General features: G+C 40.7%; 1 protein-coding gene across 10 annotated transcripts in view; it reads left to right on the top strand.

The window, feature by feature from the left end:
• Window positions 1–26,657, top strand: part of MPP7 (membrane palmitoylated protein 7) — a 280,676-nt gene extending 254,019 nt beyond the window's left edge. For all 10 annotated transcript variants that reach the window (XM_032618449.1, XM_032618459.1, XM_032618434.1 and 7 more), the window contains 5 exons: window positions 4,307–4,387; window positions 19,744–19,837; window positions 20,828–20,936; window positions 22,015–22,158; window positions 23,685–26,657. In XM_032618449.1, the coding sequence (XP_032474340.1) occupies window positions 4,307–4,387; window positions 19,744–19,837; window positions 20,828–20,936; window positions 22,015–22,158; window positions 23,685–23,864 (608 nt within the window). In that variant the 3' untranslated portion in view covers window positions 23,865–26,657. The remainder of the gene's footprint in view (window positions 1–4,306; window positions 4,388–19,743; window positions 19,838–20,827; window positions 20,937–22,014; window positions 22,159–23,684) is intronic.
• The last annotated feature ends 278 nt before the right edge of the window (window positions 26,658–26,935 follow it).

Below are 26,935 nucleotides of genomic sequence, written 5' to 3'. Positions count from 1 at the left end.
TTCTCTGGATCTTAAGATCAAGGATCCAGGTTCAAACGTGAGCCCCACCCACTCCTGTTACGACGTTGAGCACGTTCTCTAGCCATCGCGTCCACACATTCTAGGTGCAGATGCTTCTTGCTTTAACTCCCATGCCTTTGGTTCATTCGGCAAATAGCTTTACCTCCATGACAGCAGAGTCACTGAGCGTAACTTAAATAAGTAAAACAACCTAACGCGTGCCTCCAGTTTGCCAGCTAGGGAGACAGTTGGTGAGCAGATAGATGACATCGCTGTTTTCAAGTCTGTTTGAGGGTGAAGACGAGTGTGCAGACGATCATGACGGAGTGTGATCGGCCCTCTGACACGCAAGGGCAGGGGCACAAGCACTGGGCGCCCGACCCGCATTTAAAGTGTCAGGGAAGAATCCCTAGGGCGTATCTAAGACGCAGCCTGAATTAGCCAGGAAAGGACAGCAGTGTTTTAGCTGAGCGGCACGTGACGAGGACCCAGCAGCACGGAGAAGACTCCGCCACGTTACAGGGCGCAGGGGTCTCGCGCAGCCGGGGTGTGCGGTGCAAGGCGGGAGTGGCGAGAATGCAGGTTAGGGAGGGAGTCGCAGCTGCCAACGTGCAAGCTGGGCAGACCTGTCAAAGAGTCACGTCGGGTCCTCTTCCCAGTGCGGGCGTGGGAGGTGCTGGTGAGAAGTGACGGGAGCCTGGCCGGGATGCTGGGGACAGCGGTGCACCGTGCAAGGTCAAGGAAGGTGTTCCTTTCGCTTTCTTGGTCATTCCAGCTGTTTGAAGGTGGGAGACAGTGTGAATTTCCAGTACTGATGGGAAGGAGCGTGAAACAGAGTGCAGGAGAGGTGAAGACGCGGGAGGAGACCCCCTACGAGGGGCTGCAGCTGGCGGCTGGGTGTAGGCGCGCAGCTTTGTGGAGAGGACTGAGGAAGTGCGTGTGTTGGCGTTCTCAGAAAGACGGTGCTGGCGGCTGAGCAGAGGTAGGGGAGCTGCTTGGAGGCTGACTCAGGAGAGGGGCACAGATGAGGTGTCCGGGCTCGGGTGGCAGCGGTGGCAGTGGCACGTCGCAGCTCTGAGGATCTTCAGGAGGGAAGATCGACAGCCTTTGACAATTGTTAGAGTAGAGGGGAGGTTCTAGGTGTGAGGAGAGAGGAGGTTCTAGGTGTGAGGAGGAGGAGACTAGAGGGTTGGGATGTGACCACATGGTGACCTGGGAAATCCAATCAGGAAAACTGGGTAACTGCTGGAGAGCCCAGGGGTCTGAGCTCTGTGGGGAGCACAGTGTGTGCATCCCTGCTCCCGTTGTACGGGCTTTCTCAGTCCAGGCGCAGACGTGTAGAGCAGCCATAAGATTGACCTTGGACTGGAAGTTTCCATGACAAGTGTGATAAAGGCCGGCGTGTAAGAGCTTTGAGGGTATTAGCAAGACAGTGGGAGATACCACAGCCCAAGGAAGTGAAGACCCGAAGGGCTGTTAGACAAAAAGAAAGAAACCACTGGCGGTCCTTTTGATGAGAGGAGGAATAACTGAGTGGGAGGGCTAACGATCAGGGATCGGGGTCTCACAGGGGAGGCCTGAATCTAATACTAGCGATGAGATAGCTCCTGGTGAGGCAGAGTCAGGGTTTGCGTAGTTTGTGGTTGAAGTGAAGTGGAGAGGAAGTAGGCTCTCTGCAGGGGTGTTGAAGTCGTCCCCGATGACGGCAGGATTGGGGTGCAGAGGTGACGAGAGCAGTGGTCCCAGACGGGGCAGGACCGCCTACCGCGGGACACCGCGGACTTTCGTGAGGGCACCTATTCTTTATGCAGATGGCTGAGGATGCCGGGATGTACACCTGACATTTCTATGGAACAGAAACCTGTCCTGCATCCCACACGACTTCCCAGTGTCATGCTGGACACTGAGGGACTCACAGGTGACTCACCCGTCCCATCTCAGGGGAAGGATTTCTACACTGCGCTTGCACATACACTGCACGTTCTTTGTAAAAGTTTTATTTTCTTCTCTTTGATAGCCTTGATGTGTTGTATCCCTGTTGCCTTATTAAGGCTGCTTTTTCCTCTCTTTCCTTATCATATTCCAGTAAGACCCATCTGTGTTTCCGTTGAGTTGCTAGACTTTATTCTGATGTTCACCTGTATCCTTGGGCTTTCATCTGTTCTTTCTGGTACAGGATGGCTGCTAGTCTTTTTATTACTCTGAAGTCCAGACTTATTTAGAATAAGTAGGTGCGGACATCTGACTTCATTTTCTCCAGTCATGCCCGAGCATTTACATATCGAAATACACATTGTTTTATTGTAAATTACTTTTTGATCCTTCATACATTACAGCTAGGGCGTTATATTAATTTGGAGGGAGAAAGTATATGCGCTAGCAAGTTATATCAGCTGTGAATGCCATTTCAGGATAAAACTGGGATATTACAGAGTATTCTTTTTTTTTTCTTTCTTTTTGGAGGGGGCGTACGCGGGCCTCTCACTGCTGTGGCCTCTCCCGTTGCGGAGCACAGGCTCCAGACACGCAGGCTCAGCGGCCACGGCTTATGGGCCCAGCCACTCCGCGGCATGTGGGATCTTCCCGGACCGGGGCACAAACCCGCGTCCCCGTCATCGGCAGGCGGACTCTCAACCACTGCGCCACCAGGGAAGCCCCAGAGTATTCATTTTAGAGAGAGACTTGAGAACCACTGTCTTGGGGCAGAGAGCTGGCCCCCAACAGCAGCGTGTGGGAAGGCGGACGGCGCTGGCCAGTGGCCAGCGGGGGGACAGGTCAGTTTGTGCAGGCGGAGGCCCCTTCGTCTTGCTCCCAGCTCGCCCCCACCCAGACCCCCAGCCGCTCTGCTCTGTCCTCCTGAGTGTCCTCCATTGTCCAGCATAAAACCCCATGCTTTTCAAAGCCTGGAAGAGTAAGTAGGCAAGGGAATGAACCCTTGAATACCTGGGTGCGGTGCTAGTTACTGGACATGGGTTTTCATTATTCCTTCCAAGAAAGGGAGCATGGTTCCTTTTAGGATTAGAATGAAGTCCAGCCAGGGCTCAAGGACGAGAACATGTCCAGTGTCTTAGTCCTTTCAGGCCAACACAGCAAAATATCACAGCCCAGGTGGCTTATAGACGACAGACATTGATTTCTCACGGTTCCGGAGGCTGGAAGTCGGAGATCAGGATGCCAGCAGTGGGGGCGAGGGCTCTCTTCTCTCCTTGTGTCCTCACATGGCCAGGCGCTAGAGGGCTCTGTGACATCTCCTATTAGAGCACTAAGCCCTTTTATGGAGGCTCCACCCTCGTGACCTCAGAACCCCCCAGAGACCTTTGCTTCTAACAGAATCACGTTGGCGTTAGGGTTCCAACATGTGAATCTGGGGGGGACACAGACATTCAGACCACAGCATGGGTGTCGCCAGGTGAGGGAGTGTTGAGGATGGGCACGTAACGGAGGGCAGTCTGGCCCTGTGGCTTGCGTTCTGCTCAAGGCGTGACACCGTCACCGAATAGACCTCGATGGCAGGGCTGTGAGAAGCTAGCCGTCTGGGGCTTGTGCCCTTCTAACTCTTGATTTCGGATTCATATCTGAAACCACTCTTCATTTTCTGGCCCCAGTCTGTTCGTTTTGTGTGACTCTCCCGACCCAGTTACTTTCTCTGAAGGCAGACTTCACTTATCTTTTAATCTTCACAGCGTTTACTGTTTGCCTTGTTCACGACAGGTGTTTATATGTGCACACTGATTGAAGTACATCAGGTCTATGTAAGTTTTCAAAGGCTTAAGGACCAACTGGGAATAAACAGTGTTGCAGAGGAGCTTGACGTTGCACTGATGGTTTTGCAAGTTTAAAATGCATGATGAGGTGTTTGCACCTAAAATAAAATCAAGGTTCAAAGATTTTCTTTTATTAGGATCTAAAAACGTTTAAAATTGTGTAATTCTGTTTTTTTAGGTGCACCTATTTTTTAAGGTCTTCGGGATACCATTACCTGTTAATGTACTCAGATACTCTTGAATATGTTTCATTTGAAACAAAGATTTCTAATCCTTTTAATGGAAAGATGGGGATTTAAATTTAAAAAGTAGAAAAGCGAAATTTAAAAAAACAGGAAAAATAAAGAAATAAAAAGTAGAAAAGCAAGCAAATGACTCCTAGTTTTTTCTTACGTACAACTTAACTAGAGATAATCTCTTGACTTGGGATACATGTGAAGTTGGGTACACGTTTTCAGTCTGTCTTACGGATCATGTCATCATAGCAATGTTTATATGGTGTGTTCTGTTCAGGAGTGAATTTCTGTTTTCCTGTTTTTCAGGTCCTGTAGGGGTAGGTTTGAACGAACTGAAACGAAAGCTGCTGATCAGTGACACACAGCACTACGGCGTGACGGTGCCCCGTAAGTTCTGTGCTGTTTGCTGCTACTACTGCTGGCCCAGCACGTACACAGCATGTGTGCTGCAAAGCCCTGGTGTCAGCACTCACATGTAGACCTCACCGCAGCCCTGGGGAGTAGGAAGTGACAGTGTCCACATTTTACAGAGGAGGAAACTGAGGCACAAGAGTTAAGGGGTTTGCCCCAGATGACACAGATCACTGGCAAGGTGTTTGTTGCTCTCAGCTTCCCTACTTGCATTTTTTATGGTGGATTTTAATACAGGTATGACATCAAACTATTATTTACAAGTTTTCTGCTCCATAGAAGTTTATTCTGTTTCTTCAATTTCCAGAGTTTTCCATGAGCTTTAAGATTAGAAGGGCCAAACTGCAGAGAGTAGAGGAGGCTTCTTATGAACGTTTCTTAATTACTTTTCATATTGTAGTAATTGGCATAGAGTAATTTTTCATGGCCATATAATCCAAATGTGGTAGGCTTCTTATCAGTATACAGAATTAGGTCTATTTTTGTAAAAGTGGTTTTCACAGGCATTCTTACAAGTGAAATGTGATCCTGGAAGCATTTTGATACCCAGAATAAATGCCATTTGACTACTTAACAGGTTGATGTTAGGGAACCATCTAAAAGACTAGATTAAATGTTGGCTTTTTAAGTGGTTTTAGTAATGTTTAAAAAAAGTCATTTGTATAATGCCCTTAGCAATGTTCTCTAGTTTTGGACTAGTTGAACTTTATTTTAAAATTACAGTTTTCTGTTACCTTGTTAACGCCTTGTTACTGCATTTTTCCAAGTTATTGTTTGTAATCGTTTTCAGCCGTAAGTTATAGGGCTGCTGGTTTCTACCAACAGAGATGAAAGTAGAGGAAACTGGAAATAGGGAATTAAACAGTTTCTTAATTATGTATTTCTCCCACAAAAGCTGAATTGCAATATACAAGTCATTAGAACATTTTACAAAACAACTGTTAAGCTTACAGGTGAGCAATTACAGAAGAAACCTAGAAGATGGAAAACAGATTACAAAGGAAAAAAAACAAATTAATTTCCTACTGTGTCTTCATTGCCCTTATTTGTCTTATTTTGCCCTCCCAACAACGGTGTAAGATGGGCAATATCTCCATGTCACAGAGGAGGAAACAGGTGAAAGGATACTTTGATTGACTCAGAGGTTCCACAGGCAATAGCTGCACTTGGATTTGAAGCCAGGTCTCACGTTCTCGCTACCGTATAATGCTGCGCAGCCCTTTGCAACTCCAGATTCTCTTTACTGCAGCCCAATTAGTAGTAAAAACTAATTTCTTTTGAAGAGGATAAAAGTTAATAAGGCTGCCTATCACATGTAACCCTCCATGATAATTTTGGTATTACTCAGGGCACTTTGGACTCAGTTAATCCAACTATTAAAATACTGTTTGCGTCTGAAGTTGTTATAGAAGTTAACAACATCCAGAAATGTTCTGGGGCTGAGACTCTCCAAAGAAATCCCTAAAGGAGTAATTTTCCTCTTTAAACAGGTGTTAATGTCAAAAGATCCCCAGAACGCAGTGTTTCCCATACTTGCCTGATAATAAGAGTCTCTTGAGGTTCTTATGAAAAGATTCCAAGGCCTTTCCAAAGAGATTCTCCTTCTGGAGACCTGACAGAATTCCTGAAAATCTGTATTTATAGCACGTATCCCAGGTGATTCACTGTGTCAGTCATGTGTGAGAAATACAGCCATAGCATCAAATGAGGATGATTTAATTAAGTAAGAAGATATTTTAAGAGCAGTTTGGGAATTTTAGATTGCTTTGCTTTGTAGAAGACTTTTAGGTAGAGTTGTGATCATCTGGAGAATTATTGCTTTGATTATACCACTGGTATTCTGTTCGATGTTTAAATTCTCTGTTCCAAAAAATGTACCAGATATCCACCAGAAGGGGTAAATGGAAAAGCTTTGGAGCAGTGGAACTCTCGCACATTGCTGGGGTGGGGAAGCAGAGTAATTCAGCCACTTTGGAAAACTACGGATCTGTTGAGGCTGAGCACACCCGATACCCTGTGACCCAGCCGCTCCGCTCCTAGGACACTCCTCCCAGAAATGCATACAATATGTACTCAGATATGCATAGAAACGGTACTCAGAAGAGCTCAAAACTGGAAGCTGCCCCAGTGCCCATCAGTGGTAGACCGGACGAGCAAATGGTGGTATATTCACACAGAGGGATGTTGTAATGCAGTGATAACCTGCTACCGCATGCGAAAGTACAGGACTCCCACAAACATCGTGCTGAGCGAGAAGAGGCCGACGGACGCAAACGAGAACGTGCTTGTGACGCCCTTTCTGTAAATGCAGGAAAGGCAGTGCTAATACGTGCTGTTAGAAGTCTTGAGGAGGTGGGTGGGAGGGGGTTCTGCGTCCTGGCGAGTTTCTTCTTCAGAGTACTGGTTACACGGGTGTATTTGATGTGTGAAGATTCATCGGGCTTCCATGGGAACTTCTCTGTATATTATACTTCAGGTTTTTAAACATAAAAAAGAAACACTTGGTAGTTAATTGTTGATTTAGTTAATGTCCTGGTTTTGATACGTACTATAGTTATGGAAGGTGTTACCCTTGGAAGAAGCTGAGTGATGGTTACATGAGGCCTCTATGTGCTATTTTTGCAACTTATTGTGAATCTATGATTATTTCAATTTAAAAAAAAAACTTTTTGAAGGGATGCTAAATTAGGTAAATGCTATTTCTTTCGTGCTAAAATGGACGAACAAACTACGTGAACTTTTAAAATGATCCACATAGCCATATTAGACATGCCAGGTTGCTTTTAAAGAAAGTGGTCAGAGCCCCTGATTTCTGCCTAAAAATGCTTCTGTGTGGGAAGTTTCATCCTTGCTAAGCAGCATCAACATTGTTTTAAGGCCCCAGTTCATCATAACAAGTCTATATGGCTATTAACATAGTCCTTCAAAAGGCTTTTTCAGTAAATTAAAACAGTTAACAAAGCGTTATTAGAGTGGATATCAGATACTTGATGGATTCCAGAGTGTTTATAGTCTGGAATTCGGGTGCTCTCTCAGCCAGCCACACCTGTTAAGCACTCTCTGTGGTTTCTCATGAAGGTATATGTTACAGTTACGTGTTGTCAGAGGTTTCAAAGGCCTCATGCTCTAGAACACTTCTTTGTAGATAGGATATCTCTGTTGAGATTTCTAAAAATACGTATGTATATTGCAAGTTAGGGGACCAGTTAAAACTTTTTTTTTTCTTCTTCTCTCACCATGGTGGTTATTCTGGGGTTTTGTTGGGAGCACAGGAAGACAGTGGAGTTCATTTCATGTTTGTTTGATGTTTCTTTTAAACGATAAACATGGCACTTAAACAGTGAATCATGGCGAGGTAGTGGCCTGTATTGTGGTTTGATGCCCATCTTTGCCTTCTAATTCCTTCTCGTAAGAGTTTTCTGACCCTGATTCAGGATTGCTCGCGTTAATGAGCGTATGAGATTCCTATGGTGCCTTGTTACAATTAGGCAGTAAAATTCTTCACTGGTAAAACCACATCAGACCTGGATAGTTCAGGCTGATCATGATAAGCAATTTGGTTGTAGATGTGTTACCTTATAACTGTTTAGCAGTGTCATAAATGTCTTATTCACTTGATCTGGGTCTAATAATATTTTTAACCCTCCCAAGGGGATTCCATGTGTCCGTGCAGTAATCCTTAAACTGTGTGTTCCAGATTTTCAGTGTTCTGCCATTAAAATTGAATAGTTTTTGTTTTTTTTTTTTTTTTTTTTTTTTGCGGTACGTGGGCCTCTCACTGCTGTGGCCTCTCCCGTCGCGGAGCACAGGCTCCGGACGCGCAGGCTCAGCGGCCATGGCTCACGGGCCCAGCCGCTCCGCGGCATGTGGGATCTTCCCGGACTGGGGCACGAACCCGTGTCCCCTGCATCGGCAGGCGGACTCCCAACCACTGTGCCACCAGGGAAGCCCTAAAATTGAATAGTTTTATTCAACCTTTTCTCAGTTCATGAGAGACAGATTACTGCACACAAAATCCTCGGTTTTGCTTGTCAACAGTACATTTTTCTTAAGCCTGCTATTTGCTAAAGGAATACCAGCAACGACAATGACAATCAAGTAATAAATGAATGTCAGCCCTAAGCTCCGAAGTCGGGTCTTGTGCTAACTTTACTATCGTGTATATTCTTGGATGCGTATTATGTTATATACACTTTAGTAGAGTCTGTTTTTCTGCTCTGAAATTCATTCTCAGCTTTTATGGTAGAATTAAATTTATCCGTATTCCGTGCTGTTCAGCAAAGCAAGTGACCTTCTGTAAAGGACGGCACCACCTCTTCATGCCCCTCCAGCAGCTCTGAGCGTTCTGTTAAAATACGCTTGCTAACTAAATAGCAGGGACCTTAAATTTTGAATGTAATTTAAACTCATTTGGTTTTATAAATCTATTCCTTTTTGTGTTCGGTTACTTTTTCCCCACTTCCCTTATTTTTCCTTTTATAACATTATTGAGATATAATTAAAATAAATAAACTGCACATATTTAAAATGTACAATTAGATCACCTATATACACACATGCGAAATCATCACCACAGTCAACAGAATGAAATTTCCATCTCAGAAAACGTCCCTGGGCCCTTTGTAATCCATCCTTCCACCCCTGTCCCCAGGCAACCACTGATCTGCACTCTGTCACTGTAAGATTAGTTTGAATATCTAGCATTTCTCATGAATAGAATTATACAGTACGTTCCTCCATTCTTTTCTTTTCCACCTGGCTTATTTCACTCGCCTTGATGAGTCTGAGGTTCACCCGTGTTGTTTCATTGATCAGTAATTCATCCCTTTGAATTGCCAAGTAGTCTGCTGCATGGAAGTACCACAGTTTGTCTATCCATCCAGTCACCTGTTGATGGATACTTGGGGGTTTCCCCACATTTTTGACTACTACAAGTAAACCTACTATGGGCATTGTATTCAAGTCTTTTGATGGGCGTATTGATTTGTTTCTCCTGGGTAAATAAGTAGAAGTAGAATGGCTGAGTCATATGGTAACTGTAGGTTCAATTTTTAAAGAAACTGTTTTCCAGAGCGGTTATGCCCTTTTACAACCAACTAGCAGTGTATATAAGCTCCAGTTGCTCCATGTCCTTGTCGACACTTGGTATAGTCGGTCTTAAATTTTTGTCAGTGCAATGTGTGTAGTGATGTCTCATTGTACTACAATTTGCATTTAACTCGTGACTGTGATGTTATCATTTGGGTTGTTCCTGACTTTTGAGAGTTCTTTGTACATTCTGAAAGTGTTCTTTATCTGATAAATGGGTTACAGATGTTTTCTTCCAGTCTGTGTGGCTTGCCTTGTTAGTTCTTCATGGTGTTGTTCAAAAAGCAAAAGTTTTTAATTTTGACAAAGTCTAAATTATCACATATATTTTCTTTTATGTTTTGTGCTTTTTGTGTTCTATCTAAAAATTCTTTACTATCTCAAGTTCACAAAGACATCCTCCTGTTTCTCCTACAAGTTTTATAGCTTTAGGTTTTACATTTGGGTCTTGATCCATTTCAAGTTATTTTGTTGTGTTATTGTTTAGCAGACTTGCCGTGTTTCTGACCTCAGGAGAAATTCAGTCTATTACCATTAAGTGTGATGTTGACTCATTGATGCCCTTTGTTTGCCAAGACCTTTTATCACAGATGGGTGTTGAATTTTTTTCTAATTCTTTTCCTGCATACATTGAAATGATTGTGTCTTATCTTTCATTCTGTTAATAGGGTGAATTCCATTGACTTTCAAATGTTAAGCCAACCTTTCTTACGATCTGGAATCTTTATATATATATATATATATATACACACACAAATAGAATTTGACTTGCTAAAATTGTTAAGGAGTTTTGTGCCTAAATATGATGCATATTTGTCTATAATCTTATTTTCTAATGTGTTAGACTTTGCTATTATGATTGTACTAATATCATAAAATGAATTAAGCAATGATTCTTCCTCCTACCTGCAAAAAATGTTCATGTAAGATTAGTGTTATTTCATCCTTGAATGATTGATAGGCATCATCTGTCATCTAGGCCTGAAGCTTTCTTTTGGGGAAGGTTTTAAAAAGTAAATTTGATTTATGTAATAGATGCAGGGATATTTCGATTTTTTTTGTCTCCTCTTATTTCAATTTTGATTCATTGTATTTTTCAGGAAATTTGTCCATTTCATCTAAACTATCAAATATGTTGGCATTAAATAGAACATAATATTCTCTTATCCTTTTTAATATCCAGAGGCTCTGTGGTAATAACCCCTTTTTCATTCTTTATATAGGTGATTTTCTCTTTTTTTCTTGATCAGTGTAATCAGATTTTAAAATTTTGTTTGTTTTTCTTTATTGTCTTTTTTTCTATTTTGTTAATTCTTTTTCTGTTAAAATCATATTTTTTGTTTTTCAGTTTTATTGAGATATAACACTGTAAGTTTAAGGTGTACAGCATAAGGTGTTCACTTACATATATTGCACAGTGATCACCAGCATAAGTTGAGTTATAGAATCATCTCATATAGATACCAAAAACAAAAGACAGAGAAAGAAAAGTTTTTTTCCTTGTGATGAGAAATTTTAGGATCCATTCTGTTAGCAACTTTCATATATACAGTGGATCAGTGTTAAGTATAATCATCATGGTATACATTACATGCCCAATACTTACTTATTTTATAACTGGAAGTTTGTCCCTTTTGACCACCTTCATCCTGCCCCCCTACCTACCTCCAAACCCTCCCACCACTTCTGATAATCAAAAGTCTGATCTCTTTTTCTTTTTTCTTTTTTAACCTCTTTTTTGGAATATAATTGCTCTACAATGGTATGTTAGTTTCTGCTGTATAACAAAGTGAATCAGCTATACGTATACATATATCCCCATATCCCCTCCCTCTTGAGCCTCCCTCCCACCCTGCCTATCCCACCCCTCTAGGTGGTCACAAAACACCGAGCTGATCTCCCTGTGCTATGCGGCTGCTTCTCACCAGCTACCTGTTTTACATTTGGTAGTGTATATATGTCCATGCCACTCTATCACTTCACCCCAGCTTACCCTTCCCCCCACCCATGTCCTCAAGTCCATTCTCTATGGCTGCGTCTTTTTCCTGTCCTGCCCCTAGGTTCTTCAGAACCGTTTTTTTTTTTTTTTAGATTCCATATATGTGTTAGGATACAGTATTTGTTTTTCTCTTTCTGACTTACTTCACTCTGTATGACAGACTCTAGGTCCATCCACCTCACTACAAATAACTCAATTTCGTTTCTTTCTATGGCTGAGTAATATTCCATTCTATATCTGTGCCACATCTTCTTTATCCATTTATCTGTCAGTGGACACTTAGGTTGCTTCCTAATGTCCTGGCTATTGTAAATAGAGCTGCAGTGGACATTGTGGTACATGTCTCTTTTTGAATTATGGTTTTCTCAGGTTATATATCCACTAGTGGGATTGCTGGGTCATACGGTAGTTCTATTTTCAGTTTTTTAAGGAACCTCCATACTGTTCTCCATAGTGGCTCTATCAATTTACATTCCCATGAACACTGCAAGAGGGTTCCCTTTTCTCCACACCCTCTCCAGCATTTATTGTTTGTAGATTTTTTGATGATGGCCATTCTGACCGGTGTGAGGTGATACCTCATTGCAGTTTTGATTTGCATTTCTCTAATGATTAGTGATGTTGAGCATCCTTTCATGTGTTTGTTGGCACTCTGTATATCTTCTTTGCAGAAATGTCTATTTAGGTCTTCTGCCCATTTTTGGATTGGGCTGTTTGTTTTTTTGATATTGAGCTACATGAGCTGCTTGTATATTTTGGAGATTAATCCTTTGTCAGTTGCTTCATTTGCAAATATTTTCTCCCATTCTGAGGGTTCTCTTTTCACCTTGTTTATGGTTTCCTTTGCTGTGCAAAAGCTTTTAAGTTTCATTAGGTCCCATTTATTTATTTTTGTTTTTATTTCCATTTCTCTAGAAGGTGGGTTAAAAAGGATCTTGCTGTGATTTATGTCATAGAGTGTTCTGCCTGTGTTTTCCTCTAAGAGTTTTATAGTGTCTGGCCTTACATTTAGGTTCATCCATTTTGAGTTTATTTTTGTGTATAGTGTTAGGGAGTGCTCTAATTTCATTCTTTTACATGTAGCTGTCCAGTTTTCCCAGCACCACTTATTGAAGAGGCTGTCTTTTCTCCATTATATATTCTTGCCTCCTTTATCAAAGATAAGGGGACCATATGTGCGTGAGTTTATCTCTGGGCTTTCTATCCTGGTCCATTGATCTATATTTCTGTTTTTATGCCAGTACCATACTCTCTTGATTACTGTAGCTTTGTAGTATAGTCTGAAGTCCAGGAGCCTGATTCCTCCAGCTCCGTTTTTCTTTCTCAAGATTGCTTTTGGCTATTTGGGGTCTTTTGTGTTTCCATACAAATTGTGAAATTTTTTGTTCTAGTTTTGTGGAAAATGCCATTGGTAGTTTGATAGGGATTGCATTGAATCTGTAGATTGCTTTGGGTAGTACAGTCATTTTCACAGTGTTGATTCTTCCAATCCAAGAACGTGGTATGTCTCTCCATCTATTTGTATCATCTTTAATTTCTTTCATCAGTGTCATACAATTTTCTGCATACAGGTCTTTTGTCTCCTTAGGTACATTTATTCCCAGATATTTTATTCTTTTTGTTGCAGTGGTAAATGGGAGTTTTTCCTTGATTTCAGTTTCTGGTTTTTCATCATTAGTGTATAGGAATGCCAGAGATTTCTGTGGATTAATTTTGTATCCTGCTACTTTACCAAATTCATTGATTAGGTCTAGTAGTTTTCTGGTAGCATCTTTAGGATTCTCTATGTATAGTATCATGTCATTTGCAAACAGTGACAGTTTTACTTCTTTTCAAATTTGGATTCCTTTTTTTTCCTTTTCTTCTCTGACTGCTGTGGCTAAAACTTCCAAAACTATGTTGAATAATGGTGATGAGAGGGGGCAACCTTGTCTTGTTCCTGATCTTAGTGGAAATGGTTTCAGTTTTTCACCACTGAAGACAATGTTGGCTGTGGGTTTGTCATGTATGGCCTTTATTATGTTCAGGAAAGTTCCCTCTATGCCAGCTTTCTACAGGGTTTTTATCATAAATGGTTGTTGAATTTTGTTGAAAGCTTTCTCTGCATCTATTGAGATGATCATATGCTTTTTCTCCTTCAGTTTGCTAATATGGTTTATCACATTGACTGATTTGCGTATATTGCAGAATCCATGCAATCCTGGGATAAACCCCACTTAATTGTGGTGTATGATCCTTTTAATGTGCTGTTGGATTCTGTTTGCTAGTATTTTGTTGAGGATTTTTGCATCTATGTTCATCAGTAATATTGGCCTGTAGTTTTCTTTCTTTGTGACATCCTTGTCTGGTTTTGGTATCAGGGTGATGGTGGTCTTGTAGAATGAATTTGGGAGTGTTCCTCCCTCTGCTATATTTTGGAAGAGTTTGAGAAGGATAGGTGTTAGCTCTTCTCTAAATGTTTGATAGAATTCACCTGTGAAGCCAACTGGTCCTGGGCTTTTGTTTTTTGTAAGATTTTAATCACAGTTTCAATTTCAGTGCTTGTGATTGGTCTGTTCATATTTTCTGTTTCTTCCTGATTCAGTCTTGGCAGGTTGTGCAGTTCTAAGAATTTGTCCATTTCTTCCAGGTTGTCCATTTTATTGCTATAGAGTTGCTTGTAGTAATCTCTCCTGATTTTTTGCATTTCTGGAGTGTCAGTTGTTACTTCTCCTTTTTCATTTCTAATTCTATTGATTTGAGTCTTCTCCCTCTTTTTCTTGATGAGTCTGGCTAATCGTTTATCAATTTTGTTTATTTTCTCAAAGAACCAGCTTTTAGTTTTATTGATCTTTGCTATTGTTTCCTTCATTTCTTTTTCATTTATTTCTGATCTGATCTTTATGATTTCTTTCCTTCTGCTAAATTTGGGTTTTTATTGTTCTTCTTTCTCTAATTGCTTTAGGTGCAAGGTTAGGTTGTTTATTTGAGATGTTTCCTGTTTCTTAAGGTAGGATTGTATTGCTATAATATTCCCTCTTAGAACTGCTTTTGCTGCATCCCATAGGTTTTGGGTCGTTGTGTTTTCATTGTCATTTGTTTCTAGGTATTTTTTGTTTTCCCCTTTGATTTCTTCAGTAATCTCTTGGTTATTCAGTAATGTGTTATTTTGCCTCCATGTGTTTGTATTTCTTACAGATTTTTTCCCGTAATTGATATCTAGTCTCATAGCATTGTAGTCGGAAACGATACTTGATACAATTTCAATTTTCTTAAATTCACCAAGTCTTGATTTTTGACCCAAGATGTCATCTATCCTGGAGAATGTTCCATGAGCACTTGAGAAGAATGTGTATTCTGTTGGTTTTGGATGGAATTTCCTTTAAATATCAGTTAAGCCCATCTTGTTTAATGTATCATTTAAAGCTGTGTTTCCTTATTTATTTTCATTTTGGATGATCTGTCCATTGGTGAAAGTGGTGTGTTAAAAGTCTCATACTATGATTGTGTGACTGTCGAGTTCCCCTTTTTTGGCTGTTAGTATTTGCCTTGTATATTGAGGTGCTCCTATGTTGGGTTCATAAATATTTACAATTGTTATATCTTCTTCTTGGATTGATCCCTTGATCATTACATAGTGTCCTTCTTTGTCTCTTGTAATAGTCTTTGCTTTCAAGTCTATTTTGTCTGATATGATAATTGCTACTCCAGCGTTCTTTTGATTTCTATTTGCATGGAGTATCTTTTTCCATCCCCTCACTTTCAGTCTGTATGTGTCCCTAGGTCTGAAGTGGGTCTCTTGTAGACCGCATATGTACGGGTCTTGTTTTTGTATCCATTCATCCAGTCTATGTCTTTTGGTTGGAGTATTTAATCCATTTACATTTAAGGTAATTATCAATATGTATGTTCCTATTCCCAATTTCTTAATTGTTTTGGGTTTGTTATTGTAGATCTTTTCCTTCTTTTGTGTTTCCTGCCTAGAGAAGTTCCTTTAGCATTTGTTGTAAAGCTCGTTTGGTTGTGCTGAATTCTCTTAGCTTTTGCTTGTCTGTAAAGATTTTAATTTCTCTGTCGAATCTGAATGAGATCCTTGCTGGGTAGAGTAATCTTGGTTTTAGGTTTTTCTCTTTCATCACTTTCAGTATGTCCTGCCACTCCCTTCTGGCTTGCAGAGTTTCTGCTGAAAGATCAGCTGTTAACCTTATGGGGATTCCCTTACGTGTTACTTGTTGTTTTTCCCTTGCTGCTTTTAATATTTGTTCTTTGTATTTAATTTTTGATAGTTTGCTTAATGTGTGTCTTGGCATGTTTCTCCTTGGATTTATCCTGTATGGGACTCTCTATGCTTCCTGGACTTGATTAACTATTTCCTTTCCCATATTAGGGAAGTTTTCAACTATAATCTCTTCAAATATTTTCTCAGTCCCTTTCTTTTTCTCTTCTTCTTCTGGGAGCCCTATAATTTGAATGTTGGTGCGTTTAATGTTGTCCCAGAGGTCTCTGAGACTGTCCTCAGTTCTTTTCTTTCTTTTTTCTTTATTCTGCTCTGCAGTAGTTGTTTCCACTATTTTACCTTCCAGGTCACTTATCTGTTCTTCTGCCTCAGTTATTCTGCTCTTGATCGCTTCTAGGAATTTTTAATTTCATTTATTGTGTTCTTCATCTTTGTATGTTTGCTGTTTAGTTCTTCTAGTTCCTTGTTAAATGTTTCTTGCATTTTCTCCATCCTATTTCCAAGTTTTTGGATCATCTTTACTATCATTATTCTGAATTCTTCTTCAGGTAGACTGCCTATTTCCTCTTCATTTGTTAGGTCTGGTGCATTTTTATCTTGCTCCTTCATCTGCTGTGTGTTTTTCTGTCTCCTCATTTTGCTTAACTTACTGTGTTTGGGGTCTTCTTTTCGCAAGCTGCAGGTTCGTAGTTCCCGTTGTTTTTGATGTTTGTCCCTAGTGGCTTAGGTTGGTTCAGTGGGTTGTGTAGGCTTCCTGGTGGGGGGGACTAGTGCCTGTGTTCTGGTGGATAAGGCTGGATCTTGTCTTTCTGGTGGGCAGGTCCATGTCTGTTGTTGTGTTTTGGGGTGTCTGTGGACTTATTATGATTTTAGGCAGCCTCTCTGCTAATGGGTGGGGTTGTGTTCCTGTCTTGCTAGTTGTTTGGCATAGGATGTCCAGCACTGTAGCTTGCTGGTCATTGAGTGCAGCTGGGTGCTGGTGTTGAGGTGGAGATCTCTGGGAGATTTTTGCCGTTTGATATTATGTGGAGCTGGGAGGTCTCTTGTGGACCAGTGTTCTGAAGTTGGCTCTCCCACCTCAGTGGCACAGCTGTAACACCTGGCTGGAGCACCAAGAGCCTGTCCTCCACACGGCTCAGAATAAAAGGGAGAAAAAAACGAAAGAAAGAAGATAAAAAATAATAAAGTAAAAAAAAAAATAAAGTTATTAAAATTAAAAATAATTATTAAGAAAAAAAAATTTTTAAGTTAAAAAATAAATGAACAGACATAACCGTAGGACAAATGGTAAAAGCGAAGCTACACAGACAAAATCTCACACAGAAGCATACACATACACATTCACAAAAAGAGAAAAAGGGAAAATATATATATATATTGTTGCTCTCAAAGTCCACCTCCTCAATTTGGGATGATCTGTTGTCTATTCAGGTATTCCACAGATGCAGGTACATCAAGTTGATTGTGGAGCTTTAATCTGCTGCTCCTGAGGCTGCTGGGAGAGATTTCCCTTTCTCTTCTTTGTTCGCACAGCTCTCAGGGCTCAGCTTTGGATCTGGCCCCGCCTCTACGTGTAGGTCGCCAGAGGGTGTCTGTTTTTCGCTCAGACAGGATGGGGGTTAAAGGAGCATCTGATTTGGGGGCTCTGGCTCACTCAGGCCGGGGGGAGGGAGAGGCGTGGAGTGCGGGGCGGGCCTGCGGCGGCAGAGGCCAGCATGACGTTGCACCAGCCTGAGGCGCGCTCTGTGTTCTCCTGGGGGAGTTGTCCCTGGATCCCGGGACCCTGGCAGTGGCGGGCTGCACAGGCTCCCCGGAAGGGAGGTGTGGAGAGTGACCTGTGCTCGCACACAGGCTTCTTGGTGGCAGCAGCAGCGGCCTTAGCGTCTCACGCCTGTCTCTGGGGCTCCTTTAAGCAGCGCTGTGAATCCCCTCTCCTCGAGCACCAGGAAACAAAGAGGGAAGAAAAAGTCTCTTGCCTCTTCGGCAGCTCCACACTTTTCCCGGACTCCCTCCCAGCTAGCCGTGGCACACTAACCCCTTCAGGCTGTGTTCACGCCGCCAACCCCAGTCCTCTCCCTGCGCTCCGCCCGAAGCCCGAGCCGCAGCTCCCAGCCCCGCCCGCCCCGGCGGGTGAGCAGACAAGCCTCTCGGCTGGTGAGTGCTGGTCGGCCCTGATCCTCTGTGCGGGAATCTCCCCGCTTTGCCCTCTGCACCCGTTGCTGCGCTGTCCTCCGCGGCTCCGAAGCTTCCCCCCTCCGCCACCCGCAGTCTCTGCCTGCGAAGGGGCTTCTAATGTGTGGAAACCTTTCCTCCTTCATGGTTCCCTCCCACTGGTGCGGGTCCCGTACCTATTCTTTTGTCTCTGTTTATTTTTTTCTTTTGCCCTACCCAGGTATGTGGGGAGTTTCTTGCCTTTTGGGAGGTCTGAGGTCTTCTGCCAGCGTTCAGTAGGTGTTCTGTAGGAGTTGTTCCCCGTGTAGATGTATTTCTGGTGTATCTGTGGGGAGGAAGGTGATCTCCGCGTCTTTACTCTTCCGCCATCTTGAAGCTCCTCCCTTTCTCGGTTCTTTTCTGTTGAATAATAGAACACTGCATCCCGATATTACAAATGCAACGTTCTCTTGACCCCAGGTCCTGTTACAATATTCTGGAGAAAGGTGATGTTTTATTTTAGCTATAACCGACTAGTTTATGTTTAGACTGTAAGTTTTACCTCATTTTCTGTAAGTTATGGTTTAAATCTCACTTCAGTTCTCTAAACTTCTGCTGTGCTGGTTTGGGTCTGCCCTGTTGTGTGTAGTTCAGGGATTAGTTTGCAACGTGTGTGCATAGTGCAGATCTCAGCTCCGTTCCCTAAGCCTTCTCTCCATTGGTTTGGGTGTGTTCTGGACTTCCACTACTCACGGATTAGGCTGAGACTTGTGTATTCTAATCTTAATTCACTTCTTACAAGTTCGTTGTGCGGGTTTGAGTCTGGGCTGCACGTGTACGGCTTAGGGGTTATTCTTAGGCCGGTGCTGGTTTGCACACAGAATTAGAGTATTTTCTTCTCTAGCTCCGTCCCTTCCTGGGTTCCTTGCACCCTCTTCAGCTCACAGGGGCATTATTTTTTCTGGTCCTTTTCTCCAGGAAGTCAGGCCTTCTGTTGGAATTTAGACACACATTCCTCCATGCTGCTCTGTGAACGAACCCACCCCTAGGGCAAAGCTAAAAGGAAATAAAAGTTAAACCGTTCCCCAGGGCGGTTGACTCTCTTCCACAGTCTGCCTGCTTTTTTTATTTTCAAAGTGCTCAAAACAAAAATAGATGTTCTGGGTCCAGAGGTTTTAGTTGTAATCAGCAGGAGGGATGGACTGTAGTCAGTTTTTCACGTGCCATATCAGCCTGCAGTTCCTTAGGGTTTTGTTTTTGTTTTTAGAGTTATTTTCTGCTCCATTATAATTCAGTAGCAAATAATTAGGCAGAATTGCTGAAAGTTTAGAAGTTCACTTGTATTTCAAGAAGATGTTTATGATTTTTCAAAGGAGAAATGAATAGCACATAGAAGTCTTTGACTTTGATTGGGAAATTAAGCATTGATGGCATACACCATGTACCCTGTGCAGAAAATAGTAAAATAATTTTAAGAGTTTTTACCTTTCAACCTAGTGGGCAGTAGACTTGCTTACAATGAACAAAGAATCAATATGACAATAATAAGCATATTATTTGCCAAAGAAAGGAGTTTTTCCTCAAGGGTTGAAATACCATTTTTGTTTAATTAGCATATTAAAGCCCCTTCAGAATAATTAATAGCATAAACATAATGCAACTTAATTTTGAATCCATCTTCAAGTCAATATAACTTTAATATCAGTGGAAAAACTGAATTAATGGGATTCCTATATTTTATTAGCTAATTTGCTTTTTAAGTTTTAAAATCTTATTTAAGAAAAGTCCTTTAATCAAATATATGATAATTTCTTTTTTAGTATTTTACTTAGGGTGGCTGATGCAGACTTTTCTGAACTCTTTTTAATTAAATCACAGACACCACCAGACCAAGAAGAAGCCAGGAGAGTGATGGTGTTGAATATGTCTTCGTTTCCAAGCACTTGTTTGAGACCGATGTACAAAATAACAAGTATGTGGACTTCTTTTAGAATCTTTGTAGAACTATTGTTTTTAAACATGTACCCATATGTCTAGTTGTAGACAACTGAGGGTTCCCTTCCGTTTGAAATGAATTTTCATTTTTATAATATTTGAAACTGATAAAAAGATAATTCAGTTAGTGGCTATTACCCATCATTGCCTGTAATCTTTTAATAACCTAGAGCTGTCGTGTATCTGGTAAATTGAATGTGTCGGGATTATTTTGCTAGTGTATTATTGTGAGATCGTCCTGCCCCTGTAATTGAATCTTAACGTAGAATTTAGAACCTTATTTTAGTAACTAGTAACTGTGTAATAGATCCCTAGTTCCAGTCTTTTCCACATACCTCCCTCTCTCTCATTGGCTCTTCAGAAAACCAAAATAATGTTAACCGTCTTGCTTGTACCATATCCTCTAGCAAGCGCTAAGTCTCCCAGCCCCTGGTTTTCCATTTGCTGAAGCATGGATATTTTAGGGTATCAGGGAGCAATGTGTGCTCTAATGTGGGATTGTGGGACTTTATTGAAACATCGAAATGCTTTTTCCGTGTTTGGCACAATGATTGAGTTTTTATAGCACGTTCTCAGCTGTCCTGCTCGCGTTAGCCGCCAGCCAGTCCTCCTCGAGTTCTAAAGCTGAGCTTGGTTGTTCTTTCGTGTGCAGTGAAGTTTCAGTAGTTTTTATTGTTTGGCTTATTCACTGTTTTATTGCATTGCATTAGTTCTGAAAAAGAGGTGATGGAAAACATTAGAGTCCTGCTGGACTAAAGTACTTTTTTTCTGCTTAAGTGTAATACAAGCAAGTGTTACTGATTTGAAAAAATGAAATAGAAGATTTTTTTAAATTGACATTCTGGAGTACTTGGACCTAGTTATTTTATTAAAAGCAGTTTAAAAAATTACATGTTCAGCAAAAACATCTTTTATATATGAATTATGTCTGCCATATATAATTCACAAATGATTCTAATTTCTACAGGTTCATTGAATATGGTGAATATAAAAACAACTATTACGGCACAAGTATAGACTCAGTTCGGTCTGTCCTAGCTAAAAACAAAGTTTGTTTGTTGGACGTTCAGCCTCATGTAAGTGAACAGTGACCTATTCAACACCCTTCAAGCCCATGTAATCTACCACATTTGAGCATTTCAGTATGGGGTAAATCTGAAATCTACTCACTTTTGGCATATAGGTGGCTTTCCTAAGGTGACAAAAGCATTTAAATGTCAGTTGAGAAGTTTCTGCTGAAAAGAAGCCCATGTTGTTATTAGGAAACAGGGGTCGGGGAAGCCTCGACATTTGTGTTTGTAACTCTTATTTGGATTCAGTGTTTGCCAAGTGTAATGTCTCTTAGATATTTCTTCTATGTATTTTGTATTTAAAAATATGTTGCATTACATGTATAATGTATTTCGTGTATGCATTGTTATAAGTGTTCATCATTTTTGACAATGGACATTTTGGTTCTCAGTCCTCTTTCGTTGATTTTGGTTCTGTAAATATTCTAGAAGTGTAAACTGCCCGGTGAGAGCCGCGGGCATCTCACAGGAGCTGTACCAGGAACAAGTCGCCAGGTAGAGCTCGCCTGGCACCCTGGGAACTCATGTCATGTGGACTGAGTGCCAGTGGGTGAAGCAGTGCACTTCCCTGTCTCACCACAGACCCCCAGCAGAGACGCAGCCCACAGCATTCTCCTCGTTACCCAGAGGCAGTGCTGCGAGCTTCGTGAAAAGCAGGGGGCTTGCCCTTTGTAGGGGACTCTGAAGGGCCGAATGAAAGAGGAGGGAGACCTCAACCTGAGATCAGGAAGAGACGTAAACAGGATGGTTGGAAGACTTTCGTGCAAAGAAAGTTAACTCATAGCATCTTTTGGGTATTAGATCTAAAAACTAGTTTTCTGATATTTTTAGCTGCTTCTCTTCAGTATTAATTATGTCATATTTCAAAGCATTTTTAAAGACAAGTTACATTCTCCATCTTTTGAGAGGTGTCTGTTACATTGAATTGTCAACAACTGATTGAACCACAATATATTGAAAGACCTGCTAAGCTTAATTAGGAAATAATTTTAAGGAATTTTCTCCTTAGAAAGGAAATTCAGTTTTGTTATAAAATTCATGACTTTATGGAGAAATGTAAGAAAACTTACTTTCCTCATTGCAGACGGTGAAGCACTTAAGGACACTAGAATTTAAGCCCTATGTGATATTTATAAAGCCTCCGTCAATAGAGCGTTTGAGGGAGACAAGAAAAAATGCAAAGATTATTTCAAGCAGAGATGAGCAAGGTGCCGCCAAGCCCTTTACGGTGAGTATGAGGGTGCTTTACTGAAAATACACAAGCGGGACTTAACGTCGTATGTGCAGTAGTGACTCTGCATTAGGGAGACTGCAGCAGATGAAGGGACCCAGACACCCATGCGAGGCAGAGCTGTACTTAGGCGCTCGCGTTCAGTGATTGCACCGTAACTGCTTCCTCGGCTTCTGTGAGTGACCTTCATATTACACTGACTCTAAGCTATTTTGTATGCTACTATGTACACTTATAAAATTTCTGAAGGCACATGTAAAAAGTTAGACCACTGAGTTTTCAGCTAGCCTTATTTTTAAAGGGAAAAATACCAAAGTCAGGTACCATTACTCATTAATAGTCTAGATGAAAATTGAATAATTTGCCTTGTCTGTTCGTATCAACATCATATTTAGCATAGTGAAAGGAAAAGCATCATTTTGGGTGTAGGACAAGTAGACTTGTATTATTCGATCTGTGTTTGTATTTCCTTTGACTGTTACTAGAAATGGCAGCTGTGGTTTGTTAATGACTAGAATGACTCTGGCAGGGCCTTTCATTGTTTTTTGTTTTTAACCATAAGACGATGTAGTCTACTTTAGGCTCAAAAATAAAAAGCAGAGAAATTTAATGGCAGAAGGTTTTTTCCCCTCCTTCTCTTAATTAACTCATCTTTAACTTTAGTCTGTATTAATTTGTAAACTATTAATTGTGGGTACCAAGTACAGATAATGTTTTTGATTCCCAGTATTTTAAAAATGTCATTTTTCTAAAGTACTGACAATACACAACCATACTGAACAGGTACTGTTATATGAGGTTAATTACTCAGGGCTCTGGATTAACACTAAAATTAAAATTTCTGTTGTGAAAATCTTCTATGACATTGAAATGTAGACTCTGAAAAGACTCCAAGAAGTCACGGTATAAAGAGTTATTGTACTATTTATTATAGTATTGTACTATGTGAAGATTTCTCAATGAAGATAATAAATGATAACATAAGATTTAACTCACGTTTATGTATATAGTCTTGTTTTATAATCAGCTAAAATTCTTACTGGTTTCAAAAATGTGAGTATGAAGGGCCCCTGACCCACTTCCCACTTCTACTGAGACGTAGAAGGACCTAATATAAGTGTCCTTTCATAAATGTATCCAACTCTGAAAAAGTAGTTTGTTATACATTCCTTGCTATGAATAAATGTGAACAAGGCAGGCAAAGCCTAAGGGTAAACAATTCTCCTTTAATACTGAAATATCCCTGTAATGATAAGCGAGTGACTAATTATCCTGAAATTTAGGTAAGGCAGGAGTTTTGACTCTTGTCAGGGCAGTTTAGTTACAAGCAAATAGAGAGAGAGGGTATTAGAAATTATGGCTTCTGAAGAACTTACAGTTAAAGAGGATAATTTTCTTTTGTGGCTGAGGTGAAATAGTGAACACAGAACAACATTAGACGAACCAGTTGTGCAATATTTGCATTGACGTGACGTGGTAAAATTGCCTGGTTAACCAGTTTTTTAAAATACTTCTTTTTGTAGGAGGAAGACTTTCAAGAAATGATTAAATCTGCCCAGATAATGGAAAGTCAATATGGTCATCTTTTTGACAAAACTATAGTAAATGATGATCTCACCGTGGCCTTCAGTGAGCTTAAAACAACTTTTGACAAACTGGAGACAGATACCCACTGGGTTCCAGTGAGCTGGTTGCATTCGTAACTAAGGGAAATTTCCATAATTATCTTTTCTGTAGAGTGCATGGTTAAATCAGTTGCCATTTTGGTGGTAGGTTTAATCTATATCACTGTTAAGATGTGCAGTCTTGGTTAAAATTGATGTGTTGGTCTTGTTTGTGTCTTTTTACAGCCTTATTTCAAGCACAGTGTTTGAGTTTAAGGTCCAAAGTCAAAATCTGCACAGTACCGTATTCTGGTTGTCTTGACTGTGTAGCTCTATCTCCAAAATGGGGTTGAACTTTTTAGAGAGACACAGCTGGAGGATGTACACGAGAGTTCAGTGCTTCAGCTGGTCTCCGACGTCATCACTGCCTTGGAGTTTGCATGTCAGCCGCTGAATACGTTCAGTTCACAGTCTTCAGGAGCCAGACATCATCATAGAGGCGCCTGGGCTGGCAGTAAGGCCGAGTCTTCTTACTGTTCTGCAAGTGCAAACTTTTTCTTACGTAGACACAACATATTCACAGTTACAGTTTGAGAAGGCCTTATGAGTGCATATATCAGTGACTCAACAAATGTTTAATAAGGGAAGATGGGCTTTTAAAAATTACCATTTATGAAACTAAAAACCTTTCTTTATGGCTTAAGAATGGTGATATCCTGGGGCAAGTAAGATTACAAAGGACATTTTTATTTGTAAATCCTCAGACAACATTTCTGGACTCACCAGAAATTCTGGAGCCAGTTATTTGGCTTTGGGTTTTCCCAATAAATTATAAGAATGATTCCTATTCTAAAAGTAGGTTTTACTTGTTACTGCTACAGTTAAGGAAAATGTGATCATTTTTCAAATGTGTGCAGTTGATGACAATATATTTAAATTGCACTGTAAGATATATTTTAGAAAACTTTTCATGTAATGTTATTTCTTCGTCATCAAAATATTTAACACTGGCCAGATACCATCCTAGTCTTGCCATTTTTAAAGAAGTTTAAGAAAGACTCTTTTGTTGTAAATATTTAGATGGGATCTCTCATTTTTCTTTGATGCCACTCATCTTCAGCGAGTAAATTATATAGCTCAAAATACCAGAAATGTCCATAGTTGTGTAAGAGAACATGTCCTTCCATTCTTGCATGCCGTAAGACCCTGTCAATCAGAAATCATTGCATCTGCGACTTTCAAGCAGAAAAAACGGTATTTTTTGTTGATTTGTAAAGAGAGTTTAGATGTCCTGTTTAAAGAAAAAGAGTGTAGTGAAATTTTATATATTTATGAAATATTTGAAAGGCATATTTTTTTAATTATCAAATGAGACTATTCATTAAATAAATAGTATGTAAAGACATCATAATTTAAGATAGTAGTTTTATAAGTCAGGGTCAACATTCCATGTAAATATTTGACCTTTATTCATATGCAGATCCACAAGTGTGTTCTGTGTGCACATTTGATAGCATCACTCACTGAGTTTCCTTCAGACGTGTCAAATTTCATACCTTGATACACACTCACAGCTAAATAGTTAGATAACCAGACATTGTTACTTGACAGCATAATCCAAACAGCAAGGTCTAAGTTAATTAACTAAATAGCAAGCAATTTAGTTTAAAAAGGGGTTGGTGAGGGCTTTCCTGGTGGCGCAGTGGTTGAGAGTCTGCCTGCCGATGCAGGGGACACGGGTTCGTGCCCCGGTCTGGGAGGATCCCGCGTGCGGCGGAGCGGCTGGGCCCGTGAGCCACGGCCGCTGAGCCTGCGCGTCCGGAGCCTGTGCTCCGCAACGGGAGAGGCCACAACAGTGAGAGGCCCGCGTGCCACAAAAAAAAAAAAAAAAAAAAGGGGGGGGTTGGTGGGTTGCCAGATCTAATATTGAAGCCATACTTTATAGTTGTGTGGCTGGTCTAAGAAAGTACAAATCTTCCTTAGGTGGTTTGGGTAGAATATTCTCTTTGAACATTGACTGAAATTTCCGAAAAATCAGGACTTCCTAGGAAATGAATTATAATTTAGGCAGTCCAAATTCTTTGTTCAGAAATAGTACCTGGTTTGCTTTTTTTCATTTACAGACAATTGCCTCAATTCTTTCCTGCGGAGGTAGAGATAGTGTAATGTGGTAGAAACGGGGTCCTTTTTGGTGGTGGTGGTGGAGGTGTTATAGAACTATATTTGTCCAGCCTTTCTCCCTTTTTACACGAGAGCTGGGCAGTATTTTTTTAAATAATGAAAAGAGGTACTTCAGCAATTTGAAAAATCTTTTATCAGGTAATATACATACGTGGTCTTGCAAGTGACATTTACATGGCCACCTTGATGCTTAGAAAGAGATTCAGTTAAAATTTAATGCGGCAGGGCCAACTCCATGGCCTCTGATTAATGTTGCAAAGGGCCCTTGATTCTGTGCTTTATGCATCCTCAGCTCCCTCTCTAGCAAGGACAGACTAGTTCTTTAGGCAGCTTGCTTCTGAGACAGTGTCAGCCACTATTTGAGAGAACAGGAATATTGGGTTTTTTAAGTCCATGTATTTAAAATCCAAGATCAAGAAGATAATTCTATACTCCCATTATTAACATACTGGAATCTTTTTTTTTTACCATTATTTTACTTACCAATATAGACATTATCGATATCTTTAAGGCTGACCTTCCTGGCATTGTGTAATGATTGAATGTATCTAAATTGTAATAATTTAAAATTGACAAACATGTAAAACGAAATTATGTTGTTAAAAGTTTCCTGAAGATAGAGTTTTATTATTTATTTTCTTTTTGACTAGTGAGAGTTTATAAATAAAAGTCATGGAAAACCTTTGAGCTTAATAAAGTATCTTCAAATTATGTGTGTACTCTCTTGAAGATGGCTCTTGCACTTGGTATCTACTTCACTGTTTCCAATGGTGGAAAAACTTGTTTTTTTTAATGACACCAAGTGATATATTTGAACTGGCTCTGTCTAAAATTAAATTTCATATTTGTTTCAAACATTAATTGGTTTCATCCAGGTTGTTGGAGAGGTGGACTTCACTAGCCTTGCTCTTACCCACACGGTCCAGCCACTTAAAGCTGTGGAGCAAAGAATGGAATGGTTGGTCCCAGCCCATCCGTGATGGGGACAC

This window comes from Phocoena sinus, chromosome 2 (genome assembly GCF_008692025.1).
Source record: "Phocoena sinus isolate mPhoSin1 chromosome 2, mPhoSin1.pri, whole genome shotgun sequence".
In the NCBI taxonomy this organism is placed as follows: domain Eukaryota; kingdom Metazoa; phylum Chordata; class Mammalia; order Artiodactyla; family Phocoenidae; genus Phocoena; species Phocoena sinus.
This window is presented reverse-complemented; position numbering and strand designations above follow the sequence as displayed.